The sequence below is a fragment of the Quercus robur genome, chromosome 3 (genome assembly GCF_932294415.1).
Source record: "Quercus robur chromosome 3, dhQueRobu3.1, whole genome shotgun sequence".
In the NCBI taxonomy this organism is placed as follows: Eukaryota; Viridiplantae; Streptophyta; class Magnoliopsida; order Fagales; family Fagaceae; genus Quercus; species Quercus robur.
This window is the reverse complement of record NC_065536.1, coordinates 31,100,505-31,119,527: the sequence shown is the minus strand read 5'-3', so window position 1 is coordinate 31,119,527 and position 19,023 is coordinate 31,100,505. Positions and strand designations below refer to the sequence as shown.

Sequence of the window (19,023 nt, the reverse complement as noted above, 5' to 3'; positions counted from 1 at the left end):
CTCTTCTTCATTTTTGGAGTGTTTGATAACCCATTTATTCTTGCCCATCTTGACCCAAAACTTGAACTGTGGAGCACTCCCATCCCAAACCGGACCTTCCTCATATCCAACTTTATTTACAATAGAATATATTATAGTTTACAACAAGAATTTAGTTATCTAAATTTAGTTCAACTTCAACCCCTAAAACTAAAATTTGATTCTGCCATTGGATCAGTATTTTGTACACCTGATATACTTTTTTTTTTTCGTTGAGAATAACCTGATATACTTTAATTGGGGTGGATTATTGGGTTTTCTTATATTAATTTTGATGTCAGTAGAAAAAATATATATTATCAGCTACACCAACCAAATCTGTACTTATTATTATTTTTTTGAGATGAAAAATCTGCACTTATTAATATAATCATATTTAAAATATCTTTTACTCAAAAAAATATGGTCTCGTTTGATAGAGTAGTTTAAATAATGTTGTTTATATTTTTTTGAAATACACATAAATAGAAAAATATATAAAAATACATGTAATGTTATTTAAAAACTAAAAATATATTACTAAAATGATCTACCCAACGTGCTCAAAAAAGAAATATCTTATAGACTCAGTGCTCTTAAGATATATTTTTTTAAATGACTTTAAAAAGTGAGCTAAAAATAATAAAGGATTCTTTAATAGCTTTGTCAGAAACTGTTGCGGACGGTGACAAAAAAATATGGCAACGCGTAAACCAGCATTAAAAGTAGTAGAAACTAGAAACTGTAATATGGATATTTGATACAAATCCCATAATTAATTAATAGTAATTACTTAAAAATCCTGATTATTAGCGTTGGATTCGGGCTTCTCGATATGCCAAACATGCCTAAAATGTGATCACAGTCAGACAAGACCGAGGAAGATGAATATTTAACTCTTATCCACTCTTTGACGCGGTTGGAACACTAAAATTCTTTTGTTTGTTTTTTTATTATTGTTTGTAAATTGCAATCTAAAGTTACATGGGAGTATGGGACCGACCTGAAACGAATATATGGATATAACATTTCTTGAAAAATTAAAGTATGATATATTTATGATATGACAATTAATTAATATTAATAATTATATTAAATATTTTTGACATAATATGTTTATTTTAGGTTTTGTAAATGAAGTAACAATAATAGAGACAATAATATAGAGTAAAGAAGTACAATAATACTTATAAAATGTTGTTTAAAGTATTAAAAAATTAAATAAATTAAACACCTAAATTGTATTGGATACTAGTGGCTACCTACACGGATACGTGCTCTTAAATATTTTAGCCGCGTCCGTGAAACATAAATTGTAATAATATGATAAATTTTTTTGTTAAAACTCCAGAAAGTGTTTGTTAATTTCTTGTGAAAATCCCAGGAAGTTTTTGTTTTTATTGTGAAAAAATAATTTTCAAGTAACAACAAACAAAATGTTTGAAATTAAACATAATCATTGTGGTCCCTAAAAGGAAATATGAGACAAACTAGAAGCAATCAAGGGATAAACAGCTCTTCAATATCTTTTCTAGTCCCACTAGTTCAAGAAACTCCACACGATATTTCTGACTTGAAAAAAAATCTATACAGCTGGATCATAAAGAAGAAGTAAAGAGCCAGCTTTTTATATGATTAAAAAGGTAAGATTTTTTTTTCCAAGTAGGTAAGGCAAAAATATCTCTGTAAGGATTTTTTTTTTTTGATATCAGAAAAATATCAAAAATATTTTCCAAGTAGGTAAGATTTTTTTTATATCAGAAAATATCTCTGTAAGGATTATGACTCAAAATTTTTTGAAACCAATTGAAATATGTTAATCAATTGGTTTCAAAAATTTTGAGTCCGCGTTTGTGCCCATAAATACACTAAAACCTACTCACAATTACACAATATACTTGGATATCAATTTATGATTATATTTTAACACTTATAAATAGACCACTATAAGAATTTAGTAAATATAAAATTTTGTTACACAAATTAAAAAAATTAACATTTAAAGATGCTGTGGATTTTGGTATATTCCTAAATTTACTATAAAAAAAAATTATTAAATGAGAGATTCAAAAATTCAAACTTTAGAAAATTCAGAAATTAAAAATAAGAATATTTATTTAGGATACTGAGGATATAATTAGTTAAACACTTTTATAAATAGTTTTCATAGAAAAAAAAAATAACCGTAAAAATAAAAAGAAAAATTACAAAAATATCAGCAACTCTTATCTAAAAGAAATGATAAATAAAAAAGAGAAAAAAAAACAAAACCTCTTTTAAGCCCCACTAAACGTTACGTGCAGTACCGTCCGTATACAGAGAGTGTTATGCTGTCCAGACCCCACGCTTTATTTTGCCAGCCCTTTTAACCCAAACAAACTAACACACTCCACCTCTAATCACCACCGTCTATTCAACAACCTCACATGGTAACAACCAACGGTTCTGATTGAGAAATCAAAATATTAAAAATTCACGCCCTTTTTATATGCCTTTTTTCTGTAAACGTTTTTTCTCTCTTGCCCGGCTCTATCACCGCCGCTTCATCTTCAAAACATTATTCCCTCTTGAAAGAACAACCCTTTTTTTTTTTTTATATGTAACCACCGTTTCATAAACCCTAAAAAAAAAATTACACTTCTTTCTCCGCTTTGATTTTTTCAAGAAAAATAACAAATTGTCGAGAGAAAAAACAACCATAACAAACCCGGAAAGGGGTGAATATTCTGGGTTTGTTTAGCAACAGAACCAGAGAGAGAGTGAAAACTCAAGAAATAGACATCCACATTTGTGAGTTTTTTTTTTTTTTTATCTTGAAAAAAATAACTTAAAACCATGGCAAAAACCCAGAAGGGTGGTGGTTATGTCGTTATGAGGGTTTTCTCTTTCTTCGTTGTTTTCGTGCTGTGTGGCAATGTGGTTGTCGTTTACTCCGACGACGCGGCGGTGATGAAAAGTTTCAGAGCGAGCATAAAGAACCCCGGGTCTCTAGGATGGACAGCGACGAGCCCGTGTGAATGGGACAACGTAAACTGCGACGGATCGAACCGGGTCACGAAGATCCAAATCAAGAACATGAATCTCCAAGGCACACTGCCGAAGGAGCTTCAGAACCTTACCGCTCTGAGCGATTTTGAGGTGCAAGGAAACCAGTTCTCAGGCGATTTCCCAAGCCTCGCGGGGTTAAGCTCTCTGACTCAAATCATAGCTCACAGCAACCAATTCAGTAGCTTCCCTTCGGATTTCTTCACCGGCATGACCTCGTTGCAGTCCATAACCATCGACGACAACCCTTTTGAAAAATGGGCCATCCCAGAAAGCATCAAGGAAGCCACTTCACTCCAGACTTTCGAGGCCACCAACTGTAGCGTCACCGGTAATATCCCAGACTTAAGCTCTTTAGTGTCTTTGACGACTCTGCATTTGGCTTTCAATTACCTAGAAGGTGAATTGCCTGCGAGTTTTTCTGGCTCGGGTATTCAGGAACTTTGGATAAATGGGCAACAGGGTGATACAAAGCTTAATGGTTCTATTGCTGTTTTAGCTAATATGACTTCCTTGACTAGCGTTTGGTTACATGGGAATCAGTTTACGGGTCCGATACCGGACTTGTCTAAAGTTACTGGGTTGAGTGATGCTAGTTTTAGGGACAATTCATTGACTGGAGTTGTTCCGGACTCTTTTGTGAATCTTCCTAGCCTTAAAACTGTGAATTTGACTAATAATTTGCTTCAAGGGCCGGCCCCTAAGTTTCCTAGTAGTGTGAAAGTAGATATGAGAGGGATTAATAGTTTTTGTTCGGATGTGCCCGGTGAAGCTTGTGATTCCCGCGTTAATGCTTTGTTATCGGTTGTGAAAGCTTTTGGGTATCCGAAAGTGTTTGCGAGTAATTGGAAAGGAAATGATCCTTGTGATACTTGGCAGGGGATTGTATGTCTGGCAAATGGCAATATTTCGGTTGTTAATTTTCAGAAGATGGGTCTTTCGGGTACGATTTCTCCCAATTTTACTCTGCTTCCATCGATTCAAAAATTGATCTTATCGGGTAATTCTCTGACGGGTACTATACCGAGTGAGCTTATGAAATTGCCTAATCTTGTGGAACTTGATGTTTCGAATAATCGGTTGTATGGGGCTGTACCGGCTTTTAGAAATGGTGTGAAGGTGAACACGGATGGGAATCCTGATATCGGAAAGGCTACAAGTAGTTCCCCTTCACCGGCGCCTCCTGGCTCGCCATCCAGTGGTGGTGATAGTGTTTCTGAGAGTGGTGAGACAAAATCTAAAGTTGGAGTTATTGTGGGGGCTTCGGTTGGTGGTGTTGTGGTACTGCTGTTAGCTGGGGCTGCGGTTTACTGTTGGTTAAGTAAAAAGAAAAAGCGTTCTGGTAAAGTGCAAAGTCCTCATGCAGTGGTAGTACATCCTCAATTCTCTGGGGACCAGGATGCTGTGAAGATTACTGTTGCACCTAGTGGTGCAAATGGTGGTGCATATGATGGTTTCAGTCCCGGAAGTAATGGACACAACGACGTTCATGTCGTGGAGGCTGGGAATATGGTGATTTCCATTCAAGTTTTGAAGAGTGTCACCAACAATTTCAGTGAGGAAAATATATTGGGAAGAGGGGGTTTTGGAACCGTTTACAAGGGGGAATTGCATGATGGGACGAAGATTGCGGTGAAGAGAATGGAATCAGGGCCAGTGGGTGAAAAGGGTCAGACTGAATTCATGTCTGAGATTGCAGTTCTTACAAAGGTTCGACACCGGCATTTAGTTGCACTTCTTGGGTATTGCTTGGATGGAAATGAGAGGCTTCTTGTTTATGAATACATGCCCCAGGGGAGTCTTAGTCAGCATCTATTTCACTGGAGAGACTTGGGGTTGAAACCACTTGAGTGGACACGAAGACTGACCATTGCCTTGGATGTTGCCAGGGGAGTTGAATATCTGCATAGTTTAGCCCATCAAAGCTTTATCCATAGGGATCTGAAACCATCAAACATTCTTCTTGGAGATGATATGCGGGCTAAAGTGTCAGACTTTGGACTGGTTCGACTTGCTCCAGAAGGAAAATTCTCTGTTGAAACTAAACTAGCTGGAACTTTTGGGTATCTTGCACCAGAATACGCAGGTACCTTCTTAAATTTTCTTTGACTTAAATATTTTAGAGGTATTAAATTTTTTTCTAAACTTTTCTACGCTCAGAAAAATCTATAGCTGATTGTCCTTGAAATAACCAAGACTAACCAAGATTAGATTTTTGAATTTAAGCAACAGTCAAACATCCTTCAGAAGAAAGGCACATAGGCTTACAGCATTTTACATGACTGCAAAATAGCAGCCCCTTGTCTGTTTCACCATTCACAATATAGAGCCACTTTCTAAAAAGACAATTGTCTCATGTTACTGCCTGAAAACATCTTTAAGAATCTGAATGAAATAACATAATTAAATTAATGTGGGGAAAATAATATGCTATGTGACTTGTGAAGACACCATCTTTGAACTCAAAATCATATTCTATCTGATTAGTTAGGACTTCATTATGCCCTCAAAACATGAGAGTTAAACTGATATTTCTGCAGAGCCTCCTGTACTAGTACTACGTTGCTCTCATTCCTTGCTAGATACATTGATTTCAGCTTATAAGTTTAGTATTGGTTTCATGAGAGGACATTAAATTCATTTATACTACATTTTATTTGTACCTGTGTTTAATGTGTGTCCATTCTGTCGGTTGCAAGAATTTGGTTATTTTTGTATGCTGCAGTTTTGAGATATGAATTTGGTGCATGATAAATAGTCAGTTTCCAAAATATAATGTCATCCTTTTATTTTTGGGGGCCAGGGGTTTAGACAGTTCACCATGTATGTTGCTGTTAATATTGTGTGAAGGTGGTGCTTGTTCATGTAAAATCCATTGTTTTGTGTGTTCTGTTTATCTTGTTGCTGTCAAGGTCTCCATTGTTAAGGACATACAAATTTATTTTCTTCTCCAATATATTTTATACAGTACTTGAACATTTCTTTAATGAAATGCTATGGAAACAAAATGGAATGGCTTTTGTCCCTGTAAATTCATCTCATGGGATAAATGAATCCTAAAGCAGACATTTGTTATTCATATATTATACCTATTTGTTTATATCGCCTTTTTCTTTTCTGCTTTTTCTCCATACCTCACCATAGTCATGTATAAATTGTTGTTATGATTGTGGTTTCTGATCAATTATCAATCCTTGTGGTACTGACATTAAACCTTCATGGATGACTGAGCAGTGACCGGACGGGTGACTACCAAGGTTGATTTGTATAGCTTTGGAGTGATTTTGATGGAGCTAATCACAGGTAGAAAGGCACTCGATGATTCCCAGCCTGAAGAAAGCTTGCACCTTGTCACATGGTTCCGCAGAATGTACCTTAACAAGGATGCATTTCAGAAGGCCGTTGACCCAACAATTGATATTGATGAGGAAAGCCTTGCCAGTATTAATACTGTTGCAGAGTTGGCTGGCCACTGCACTGGGAGAGAACCCTACCAGAGGCCCGACATGGCTTATGTAGTGAATGTGCTTTCTTCTCTTGTCGAGCTCTGGAAACCGACTGAACCCGATAATGAGGACAATTATGGTATTGACCTTGATATGCCCTTACCGCAAGCACTCAAGAAGTGGCAGGAATTTGAGGGAATGAGCAATATAAATGAATCCACTTCATCATCATATCTTGCTAGTGGAGACAATACCCAAACCAGCATTCCAAATCGGCCATCTGGTTTTGCAGAATCATTTGCATCATCGGATGGACGTTGAAGCTTGGGGATGAAGTTGGATTATTCTTAATGGCCCCATGTGATTTATCGTGTTTATTCCTTCTGCCCGTTGTGCCTTATTTGTTCCTTTTGGGTGAGGTTTGTCCTCTTTTTCCATGCCTAGATGGAGATTCTTTTTTTCTTCTCCCCCCTCTCTACAGCTTGAACGGTTTTGATGTTATGGTATTTTAGAAGTCCTTGATATGCAGATAGACAGAAAAACTCAAGGAGGTATCTTTAATTTTCCCCTTTGTGCCTGAGTTAGATAGAGTTCATCCTTGTGATGTTTGCTAGTGTATCAAGCATAAAGAAAAGGACTAAGTTAATGATTGGAGGGTCCAATTTTACTTATCCAGTGTACAAATTCCTACTAGATTTCAGTGAATTTTAATTAATTTTATATGGACTTGTACATATCCTTAAAAGTTTTCCTTCGTTCACACAATTTCAATGCTATTTATTTTGATGTTATATCATTGTGTTGATCTCATGAAAACAATTGTTCAATTAAGTTTCTGTGACAATGCTTTGGCTCAAAATTTGCCTGCTTATGAAATTTCATGTGTGGAATTCAATTCTTACTAATGCTCTTAAAATTCTAATTCTCACTATCATTAAAAAAAAAAAAAAATCTCTTAAATTTCAAGAAATTTCAGAATTTTAATATTTGATAATTCTACTGTTGATTCAGAATTTAGAAGTAGGGGATTGATGTTATGAAGGTGTGCTTTAACTTTGCATGCTGTTCTGTTTTTACTTCGTCATTCATTGGCACAGTGGCATCACTAGTCTCATTTTTTAACCAAAAGATGAATATAGGAACATATCCTATTATCCTCCATAACCCAAGAAATATAAATTGGTGTTTTCCTAGATTTATACTAATAAGTTATAGACCTTCTCCCATAATTTTTTTTTTTTTAAGGTTATACCTCAATAAATAATTTGGAAAAAATAATTAACCTATAAATTGTAATAGACAAGCACTTCATTAAAGGAAAAATAATTTGAAAATAGGAAAAGAAAAAAGAAAAGAAAAAGAAGCCCAGTCATTTTCTTTTTCTTTTTCTTTTTTGGATAAGGAAGGCCAGTCATTTTCAAATGGTCATTTCCATGGTATCTCTGTCCTTAATGATGAGGATTGCTTGATTCTCCAAAAAAAAAAAAAAAAGAGAGAGTGGGGGGTGGAAATCCATACTAGTGTTTGGTAGCATAAATCCATACGAGATTTACGTTATGTTTTGACTCAACCTCACCCCCATGATGACTGACAAATCATAAATCCATGTTGCTGCATAATCTCCAAGGGCGTTATATTGACACGTGTCAGTCATGGAGTGACTGGTTCAATATGCATGCCAGCTGCATTCCTCGTTCTATAATATAATATAATAAATATAATTATTTTTTTCCAATTCCGAGTCCCGACCATGTCTGCAATGCATGTCTCTTCTTTATTCACCAGCAAGCAATAATCATCGTCGTCATTATTCTATGATCATACTTACCGGATTTTACGGCCAACTGATATTGAGAAACGCTGGTGCCCAAAAGATAAGAATTTTAAAAAATAAAAATGAAATTCTAATGAGTGTTCTTAGAGTACTGATTAAGAATTCAATTAAAAAAAGTTTTGACATTATTTTTGTGGGAAATGAAAAAAACTGTCAAAACATTAATTATTTTTTTTTTTTCTTTTCCCATAAAACTTTCTTTAATTAGATTCTTAACCAGTACCTTAAGGACACTCATTAGCATGACCCTTTCTTCATCGCCCTCAACTTACTACATAATGAATTCTAACAAAAATTGTAACAAAAATTATGATATTTTTCGTGACACTATCATTTCTCATATTTTATTGTAAATGATGCCTTTTTAATAATTCTTTTAATAATTTTATATTTGATGTGCGGAATTAATTAGACCAAATTTTTTTTTGGGGTGAGTTATTATTCGTACGATGTTTGAAATAATATTACTATCATGGAATAAATTATGAATTAAAGTATTTTTTTCACAAAAATTTTAAGTCTAATTTGATACTTATAATTCTTCTGGAAAAAAAAATTGATACTTACAAATAAGATATTAATTTTTGTTCAAAAACCGAAAATATCATCTATTTGGTTTATACCATTTTAATGGTTGGTATAGAATTGATTCACGCACATGGGGATTGGCGATCACTCAAGTAGGCCTTAAAATATCCTACGAATTGAGATTGAGAAGCATATTCGGTACGAATTACGTATGTATGAAACTCATATTAGTTTCTTTTTAATCTTGAACTTTTAGTATTTAACTCGACTCACTTAATTATTTGAGTCCTAATATCTTCCCCATGTAATTGGCCTGCTGTAGTTAGGATTCTAATCATGTGAGTCGAGTTAAATATTAAAGTTCAAAATTGTTCAGTTAACTTATGTTTTTTACAACAGAAAAACCTTAAAAACTTCTCCATCTTTTTTCCCCTTCTTCTCTCTTAATCTTTTTTACAATTTCAAATTTTAAAATTTTGTTTCTAATAAGTATTACTGCTTACTCAAAAAAAAAAAAAAAAAAAAGGAGATTTATCCTACATTGGTTGTGTGTGTCTAGTGTTCGCTATTTATAACCCTAGTCTACAACTATAAAGGTTAGACTCTTTTATATTTGTATTCTGATTATGTAATGTATTATAAATCTGGTTTAAAACATTATTATTATTATTTTCATGTGTGTTCTAATAAGTATTACTGTTTACTCAATTTTTTTTTTTTAAGTTTTTGCTATAAACTCAAATATTTAAACACTTATTAGAAGAATAGAGAAAGAAATTTTGTATTTTACTATACTCATAATATTTTTACATTGATTTACATTAAAAAAAATCCTATAGGATGTTCAATAACTTGGCTTGGTTCTAGTGGTTCCAGTGCATCTAATACACAAGACCCATCGAGATGATGGCACGTTGGCAAAAGTGGACGTATGTCACTGTCATGACAGGTATAGTGCAAATAGATATTGAACCCAAGCTCTGTCAGATGTTTAAACTTTAGCAGCTATCTGCGGCAGGGCATTAGTGTTGACTAGTCAGGCAACTTATTGTTCAAATTTTATGTATATAGATTAATCTCTTACTTTGATTGTTATTAATTATAAATTGATTATTTTTATTTATTCTAATAATGTGAAATAAATAATTTATTTAATTGTTGTTTATTTATTTTATTGTTAATATAGATTAATATTTTTATGTTAATTTTTCTCTCATTCTTGTCTTTTAATCTTGTCCCCTAAATTGAAACCTTATCTCTGCCACTGCGAATCACAATGACAAGCACAGTATTATTATATAAAACTTCATTAAGTTTTGTAGGCACAAACCTTTGGATCTAATACAGCAATGCTTGCATCACGAATATTGATTGTTCCAATTGTTTAATTGTTTGTTCTCTAATTTTTTTTCTTTTTAAAAAAAAATATTGGTTTATACTTGAACCCCACACCAAAAAAAAGAAAAAAAAGAAAGAAAGAGCACTGGTGGCTTTCCAAACAGATGCTTCAATACAGAAACTAATCTCATCATCAATGTGCATTCAATTGTATGTGAATTGGTCAGCAGTGCTAGTGTGGCTTGTATTGACACACATTGCGGGATCACGGGGCTCTATGCCTCAATCCCTCTCAGCCAATTCTGATAAGAATTAATGCTCTTATTGTGGTCTATAGTCTATACTCTATAGTCTATACATTGTGGTTTTCGTATATGACCTCTCTATCCATTTTAGTTAAAGTAATAAGTGGCAAATTGGCAATACATATGTGAACGGATAAGTTCAATGATGGATTTTACAGAAAGCGTAAAAGTTGATGAGCTCTTTCTTTTTCTCTTCATTATTGTTTTCCCTCAATAATTTGTACTACTTTTTCTTCTGTCTAGGTCTATTTATCGATCATTTGGCACCTATCTCAATTATGGGTTTTTAACATCTATGAGCCTTGTAGGCAAGGTAGCAAAGGAGTTGGTTGGATTTGTTGGAGTACTGCTTAACGCTTTTTTAAAGCCCATAAAAGCAAAGACCTAACCCCAACACTTCCAAAAAAAAAAAAAACCTTCAAGTTTATTGTTAAGATTTTTTTTTTTTGGTGTGGCTAAATTACAAATTGCACTTTCTAAATTTCCTTGAAATTCAATTTAATCTTCTAACTCCATTTTTGTTCAATTTAGTTTTATAACTTTTAATTTTGTTCAATTCAGCCCTTTTTTTGGTCTTTGTCATAATTGTGCCGTTAATTTTCAACTTTGTTCAATGCAAAATTATGTTGTTTTGGGGGTTTGGGGGTTCTTAATGACTAAATTCTCATAGAGATTAATAGGAGGATTAAATTGAATTTTTTTTTTTTGGTGAAATGATGCCATAAATTAGATTAAACACGAATCATTTTGTTACAAAATAGCTTAGCTTTATCAAAAGGCAGTAAAGTCTCCACCATAGGTAAAGTTAGAGCTGTGAATTGAATTTTAGGCAAAGAGGGTGATATTTATAATTTATCTTTTCTTAAAAAAGTAATAACAAACACCGACTGGCCTGAGACAATTTAAAGCCTAAGACAGCAATGTTAAATGGGGCATTTTCTATTTAAATATATTTTTTTAATATTAGACATTTCTTTTAAAATTCATTCGATCTTCCTGCTTTTTGATATGAAAATTTATTAACTACGTTTTTAAATTTAATATTTTCTAATATATACTTTTCAATTGATGATATGACTAATTCACTTATTTTCTTGTGATATATATCAATTTTAATTAGATTTTTATCAATCTTCGTTTTGATAAACTTTTTTACAAAATACAAAATACAAAATGTAACAGTAGTGTCAATAAAATTCATTAATACATGCATTTGAAATATAATTTAGTCTTTTATATTATTAAGAATTTTTATGTTACAAGTAAATATCATTATGATTATTTTCATTATTATCTTTCTGTTGGGTTTCACTTCATTATATTCAAACTATGTTTTAATGAATTTTTGTTAATTTATGAAATTGTCACCCCTAGGCCCTAGCTATAGGACAAGCTTTTAGCTTGCTGGTTAAAACTTGGGTCTTAGAGCATTCCCATTTGGAAATTCTATCATATTCTATTTTATCATCTCAAAAAGCTACTTTATCAATTATACCATACTATTTTACAATACACCCAACATCCCAATTTTTATTTTACAATACAGCACATTAAAATAATATACCTACATAATAAAATAATATATTTCAAAACATAAATAAAAGCCAGAAATGAGACACGGAGAGAGAGAGACAGAGATTGAGACGTGAGACAGAGAGTGGGAGGAGAGGGGAATGAATAAAAAAAATATTATTTCCTTTTACAATTGTGCTACAGTACCATCACAAATTTGTGATGGTACTATATCACCATTCTAAATTTTTTTAGGATACCAAACCAATACAAGGCCAAATGTTGGGGCCTTTTAGTCCTTTAATGCTAAAATTTGCTTACATATGTCATTTGCAAGGCCAATTGTGAATGCTCTTACGAGATGGTTTCATTTTAGCAAGGAAGCTAGAAATCCATTATCTAGTTGTAGAACTCGATGCTATGGAGATTGTGTTGGCAATGATGGTTCCATTGTGAAATGATTGCAGGAATTTAGTCCGTTGTAAATAATGCAGGAATTTAGTCCAAGCTTTCTATACGAGTGAAGTGAAGCATAGCTATTGTGAAACGAATGTGTGCCAATGTTCTAGCTAAGAGAGGGTGGTCCTAATCTTCAAATTTTATGTAATTTGAATTTCCCCCTCTTGGTGTACTTTAAAAAAAAAAAAAAAAATTATATATTAAAGTTTGAGTTGTTTTGTAATAACTTAATAATTACCAAAAAAAAAAAAAAAAAAAAAAAAAAGAAAGAAAGTAATAAATGCTCTTTTTATGGACAAGTCTACTCGCTTTTTTTTTTTCTTGTTTCTTTTTTTAATGCGAAAATCTACTCACTTTAAAGATAGAATAATAGTAAAGATACTACAAATTTTACTATATAATTTTTACAAATTGATGTATCAGAAATCATAAAATAAAAAATCAAAATCAAACACTCATTTATTAGGTGGTTGAAAGTTTCACTTTAAAGATAGAGTGATTATAGTGATACTATAAATTCATGTTTGTATGTATTTATTTATTCAAATGTCTATAAAGATATAATTTAAATTTAACACACTTTTAATCATTTTATTGTATTGACTGAAACATCAACATTGATTGAAACACTGATTGAAACACCTGAAAAATCCTCAATACAACCTGGCATTTTATCTAGTACTCCCTTCGTCCCACTTTGTTTGTCCTCTATTCCATTTTGGGATGTCTCAAAATATTGTCCTGTTTCTAAAAATAAAATTCATTAATTTACTAATGTTTCTATTATACCCCTATTAATTTACTAATTTAATTTTTTGATAAATTTATTTAAGGGTAGTTTTGGAAACTTATACATTTTTAAAAGGTAGACAAAACAATAAATGATGTTCCCTTAAAAAATTTGACTTTTCAAACAGAACAAACAAAGTGAGACAGAGGGGGTATTTTTAGAGGAGTATCGGTATTGGTTTAATGGCCGGTATAGTAAATATGGTCAATATGGTTGGTACCAATACAGTATTGACTTCTTTGATTAAATCTCATCAATTACATTTATTGTCACGTTAGTTTGTAAGTTTTATATAGTAAAACTTATAATAATTTTAGCATTTTTCTTAAAGATATTAATCAGCCCCCTAAGAAAGTCTATCAACTAATGTTGTAAAGAGTAAATATGCGGTTTTAATCTTTTGTCAATTCTCAGCATGTGATACTCCATTTTTTTTTAAAGTATAGAGAGATAGATAGACACATAGAACGGATAGAAGAGTTCACCACCCAAATGAACCTACCCAAGATTCAGCAAAAAAAAAATGAACCTACCTAAAGAGATGTAGAGTAAAGGACAAGAACGCTCACCACTGTAAGGAATAACATTCCTAAAGAAGTGGCTTAGGTAGCTTTTATTGGAATAATAAGATTTACATAGTACAAAACTCCCCCCCTATGCCAGTTTAGCTTGATTCCAAAAATAGGATTTGATTTATTTAAACATTTCATTTTAAATCCATAAGTAAGACACCTTTTTGGTTTTACACACATCTTTCAAATTCGTCCCAAACATGAGCATATCATCAAAGTAAATACAAAGAATGACACCATATTCTTTTGTAAACATAGAATATATACCCTTGTTAGTTCCAAAACCTTGATATTTTATCCATCATATCCCTGCTTATAAATCATATTTTGTGTGGGTTTCAGTTAACTTAACTAGTAAAATCTCTGATGGCTGTATAAGAAATCTGAGATTTAATCCCCACCTACACCAAAAAATTGATTGGTGTCTTGGTCTGATGATAAAGAGTTATCATTAAGAACGGATGCCATAGGTTGAAATTTTCTTTTAAAAAAAAAAAAATCATATTTTGTATACCATCAAAGTAATGATGGTAATATTAACCAAGAGAATTTTTGCAAAAAAGAAAAAAAAAAAAAAAGGAGTTGTGCTCTTTTCTTAAAAAGTCAACTTTTGAGAGTAGAGAAGGTAAGCTAAGAGCATCTCCAACAAGCTCTCTAAACCCAAAATTTGGAGAGTAAACCCACAAAAACTTGCTTCAGCAATCTCTCTAATTCATTGTTCATTAGCAAAAAAATGTTTGCTAATGAATAGTAGCTCTCTTGGTCTGATGACCTACTGCTCATTAGTAAAAGAATTCATAGGAATAAAAAATTCAACACACCCATTAAAATATTCAACTTTTACTTAACAATCACAATGGCTAGGGAAAAAAGAGGAAAGAAAGGGTATGCGCATGGAGGAGAAAAAAGAGGGGGAAAAAAAAAGAAAGGAAAGAAGAAATCGTATGGATGAAAAAAAATAAAGAAATAAGGGAAAAATAAAATTAAGAATAAGAAATTAAAATTAAGAAATGCTACCATCAAAGTAATGATGGTAATATTAACCAAGAGAATTTTTGCCAAAAAAAAAAAAAAAAAAAAAACAACAAAGTCATGCTTTTTTCTTGAAAAGTCAACTTTTGAAAGTAGAGAAGATAAGCTAAGAGTATTTCCAACAAGCTCTCTAAACCCAAAATTTGGAGAGTAAACCCACAAAAACTTGCTTCATAAATCTATCTAATTCAATTTTTTGCTAATGAACAATAGCTCACTTAGTCTGATAACGTATTGTTCATTAGCAAAAGAATTAATAGGAATAAAAAATTTAACACACCCATTAAAATATTCAACTTTTACTCAACAATCACAATGGCTAGGGAAAAAAGAGAGGAAAGAAAGGGTATGTGTGTGGAGGAGAAAAAAGAGGGAAAAAAAAGACAGAAAAGAAGAAAACGTATGGATGAAAAAAAAAAAAAAAAAAAAAAAAAAAAAAAAAAAAAAAAAAAAAAAAAGAGAAAAATAAAATTAAGAATAAGAAATTAAAATTAAGAAACGCTACCACAATATTTTCATAATAAATTTTAAGTGATAGGTTGTTATTGGCTATTATTGGTGAGAAAAAAATAATTAAGTGGTGACTAGTGAGTTCAAATTAGAATCAGCAATAACTTATCACATAGGATTTACTGTGAAAGTATTGTGCAAAATATTGTGAATGTAGCATTTTTAGTTAATATTTTTTTTTTTTAGAATAATTTCTAGCTAAAATTAGATGACCTAGAACTCACTATATCGTTACCACAAGTGCTTCATGAGATTCGTTAAAAAAAAATCATTAGGAAAAATTTAAAAATATTACCATTGGGAGATTTTAAAGATATGGTTGTTTGGTATTTGAAAAAATATAGTCATTAGAAATAAATGAAGGAAGATTGAAAAAAAAAACAAAGAAAGATTAAAAAAAAAATGAAGAAATAATATTTAAATGGAGTAAATAAAATATAGAAAGTCTGTTGGAAAGTGTATTTGAAAAAGTAAGTAATTAAAAGGTAAAAAGAACTGTTCATTCTCCAAACAGTACAAAAATTTGGAGAGTTTGCTGAAGATGCTCTAACATGTATGTAGAGGGTTCTTTTTTACGTTTCTTTTTTTAAGAAGGAAGTTGGGTCTGGCGCTTCGCAGAATGGGTTTCAAAGTATCATTTTGCCGCTACCAGCTTGTGCGCAAACGCTAAGTCCAAGTCCAAGGGAAAGATGCTACAAAGTGGGCTTATCCTCTATTTTTGTCACAGAAGGAACTTTTCTCCAGTTTCTGCCGCAAAAGGAACTTTTCTCCAATTTCTACCGCAGGATTGACTTTTCTGCTATGCAGCAAAATTTTCTATTGTACAATAAAGCTTCCTGCTGTGTAGTAAAGCTTTCTGCTGTGTAGTAAAACTTTCTGCTGTGCAGTAAAGCTTTCTGTCGTAAAGCCTTCTACTGTGCAATAAAGCTATCTGCTATGCTTTAAAGCTGTCTGCTGTGCTTTAAAGCCTTTTGCCGTGCAGTAAAGCCTTTTGCAATGTGAATGACTACTCTTCGTTTTTACCGCATAAATACCTTTCTACTTCCTGCACATAAACAAATCTAAAATCCAAAGAAAATACCCATCAAACAAATGTTAGTTTAAATGGGTTAACATATTCTCAAATATATACATACATATATGAGTATATATACTTATACGTATTCACATATACATATATAAAATATATTTTGCAGAAAATGAGGAACAAGATATATGTATATATACTTATGATAGGATAATGATTAGTTTGTGTTAAAAGTAAAACACGTAATAACAAATAAAGAAGAAAGCTTCAGCAGAAAAGTTTTAGCTAGTATAATAGCTAACACGGTAAATATAGTGAAAATGTGTTACAGCAGAATAACTAGTACAAAAGGTAAAGATATCATAGCAGGACAACTAATGCAGCAAACGTGATAAAAAGGTGCTTCAGCAGAATTATTAAATACAGCAGATATAATTTATAATGAGAGAAATCAAATATATTTGCAATTAAAATCAAGTATTGAATCTTTCCATAGGATAAGTAAACCAAGAAAGAACCCAAACCCTAACTTGAACAACCTTATCATAGGTTTTTGCCATCAAAGTTATGCATTTTGGAGAATAGGCCTAAATGGCTACTAGCTATTACTTTTGGGGACATCAAAGAGTAGGTTTGCTAAGAGGAAGGGAAAAGATGATCTATTGATGCATGTCTCTATTCCTGCCGTATTTTTCTCTCTTTGTTTTACTACTTTCTTTCTTTTTCTTCGTTCTTTTTTTTTACTCTTAGTTTCTTATTACTCTTCTGCCATAGGTTGTTCCCTCTTTTTGGTTTTTCCTTTTCCTGGGTCCCTCTCTCTGGGTGCTTACTACTCTCTTACCATGGGTTTTCCCCCTTAAGTGCCTCCCTCCATTGAGTCTCCCTCTTTCGGTATTTTTTTCTCTTTTGTCTTCTCCCCCCCCCCCCCCCCAATTTCTGCCATAGTTACCTCTTCCTTTTATAGCCAATTGATTCAATGAGATTTCTTCCTTTTACCCCTAGGGTTTCACCAATTGTTTTTAGTTTGTTGTGGGCATCCTTTCAAGATTACCCACCCATCCATTGGTTGCCCCTACCATTGCTCAGTACATGTTTGCTGCACCGCTACTCATTTCACAACAAAATTCCCTTTTGTTTGTTCCTGCTGTATACCTTTACTTTTAGGTTCCAATGGATAAGGATTGGGCTACCTCACTACCTAGCTTTATGGCATGCATCAGATAATCTCAACCATTTATTACTTCTTTTGAGTAAGATACCATCCCAGTAAGGTATATTTCCAAAAGAAGTCACAGTAGGAAACCAAATATAGACCCCCTTTTCCCCCTACCACCAAACCACACCCTCTGAATCCCCTTGACTATGGGCCCACCTCCCTTGTATTGGCTGGGTACAGGTTGGTGGTACTCCGACCCTTCTGTGCTTACTCCACTATCTTCTGTGTTTGTCTCCCACGCCGTTTCTGCTGTAGTAGATTAGCTTTGTTTTGTTCTGTTGCATGGTTCTGTCTTATTTCTTCACGCGTTTTCTGCTGTGTTTTGTCATTTCCTTCAGTTTGACTTTTCTTTCACGCAATTCCTGTTGCTGACACTTCCTGTTGTTCCTTGTTTCTTTTCATCCTGCTTTTTCATTTTAGTTCTCATGCCTATCTTTTATACAAAAGGATTTGGGCCTTTGTGGGCCAAATAATGTTGACTGGATCAAAAATGTATTGGGCCCAATTTATCTTCATCTGTTGAAGCCATTCTGCCAAAGAACTGTATTTAGCGGCAGATTTATATTCTGCGACAGATCTGTATTCTGCAGCAGATTTGCGTTTTGCTATAGATTGCTTTCCCTTGCACTTCTTTCTTTGGACCTTTCTTGCTCTTCGGTCTTCTTGGTGGGTCTTGCTTTTCATTGGACTTTCTTCCTCATGATACAGATTCAAAAATGGGCATCAACAATGTACTAGTTTTTTACTTTGAAAAATGTTTTGAGTTATAATTTTTTTTTTCCTTACAAACTATTGATGTAATGAGTAGTTTATTTTTATTTTTATTTTTTATAGATAGTTTCAACTCTCAACTTATGGTGTCTGTTCTTAATGATAGTTTTTAATTATCAGATTAAGACACCAATAAGTTTTTGGTATAAGTGGAGATTGAATCCTAAATTTCTTATTCAATCATCAGAGATTTTACCAATTAAGTTAAAGGGAACCCACTGATGAGTGGTTATTGGTAAGTGAAAAAATAATGTTAATAGGAGATCCAAATAAGAACTAGTAAAAATGTACCGCATCAATAATTTATAAAAGTGTTGTAAAATATTTTGTGAGTATGTGACTATAACATTACTAGTATTCTATCCGCATAGCTAGACCATGGATGTTTCTCAAAAAAAGAAAAGAAAAGCTAGACCATGAACTTGTAGCCCAAGTCCAGAACTAAACCCGTAAAGAACACTGGGCTGTGTAGATCATGATCATTACCACCTTACTAAATAGGGCTTCAGCCCACTCTATCAAGTATAATGCTTAGCTTACAAAGGGCCAGCCCAAGCTCAGAACCAATACTACACAGATATATAACAATAACAGTATATTTGCGATTATCCAAAACTCTG

The 19,023-nt window shown here is 32.7% G+C and overlaps 1 protein-coding gene across 1 annotated transcript; it reads left to right on the top strand.

The window, feature by feature from the left end:
• Positions 1 to 2,524: 2,524 nt before the first annotated feature.
• On the top strand, positions 2,525 to 7,229 carry LOC126717774 (receptor protein kinase TMK1-like). The gene is made up of 2 exons (XM_050419664.1): positions 2,525 to 5,149; positions 6,298 to 7,229. The coding sequence occupies exons 1-2, from the start codon at positions 2,854 to 2,856 to the stop codon at positions 6,828 to 6,830; spliced, it is 2,829 nt and encodes a 942-aa protein (XP_050275621.1). The 5' UTR covers positions 2,525 to 2,853; the 3' UTR covers positions 6,831 to 7,229.
• Positions 7,230 to 19,023: the final 11,794 nt, after the last annotated feature.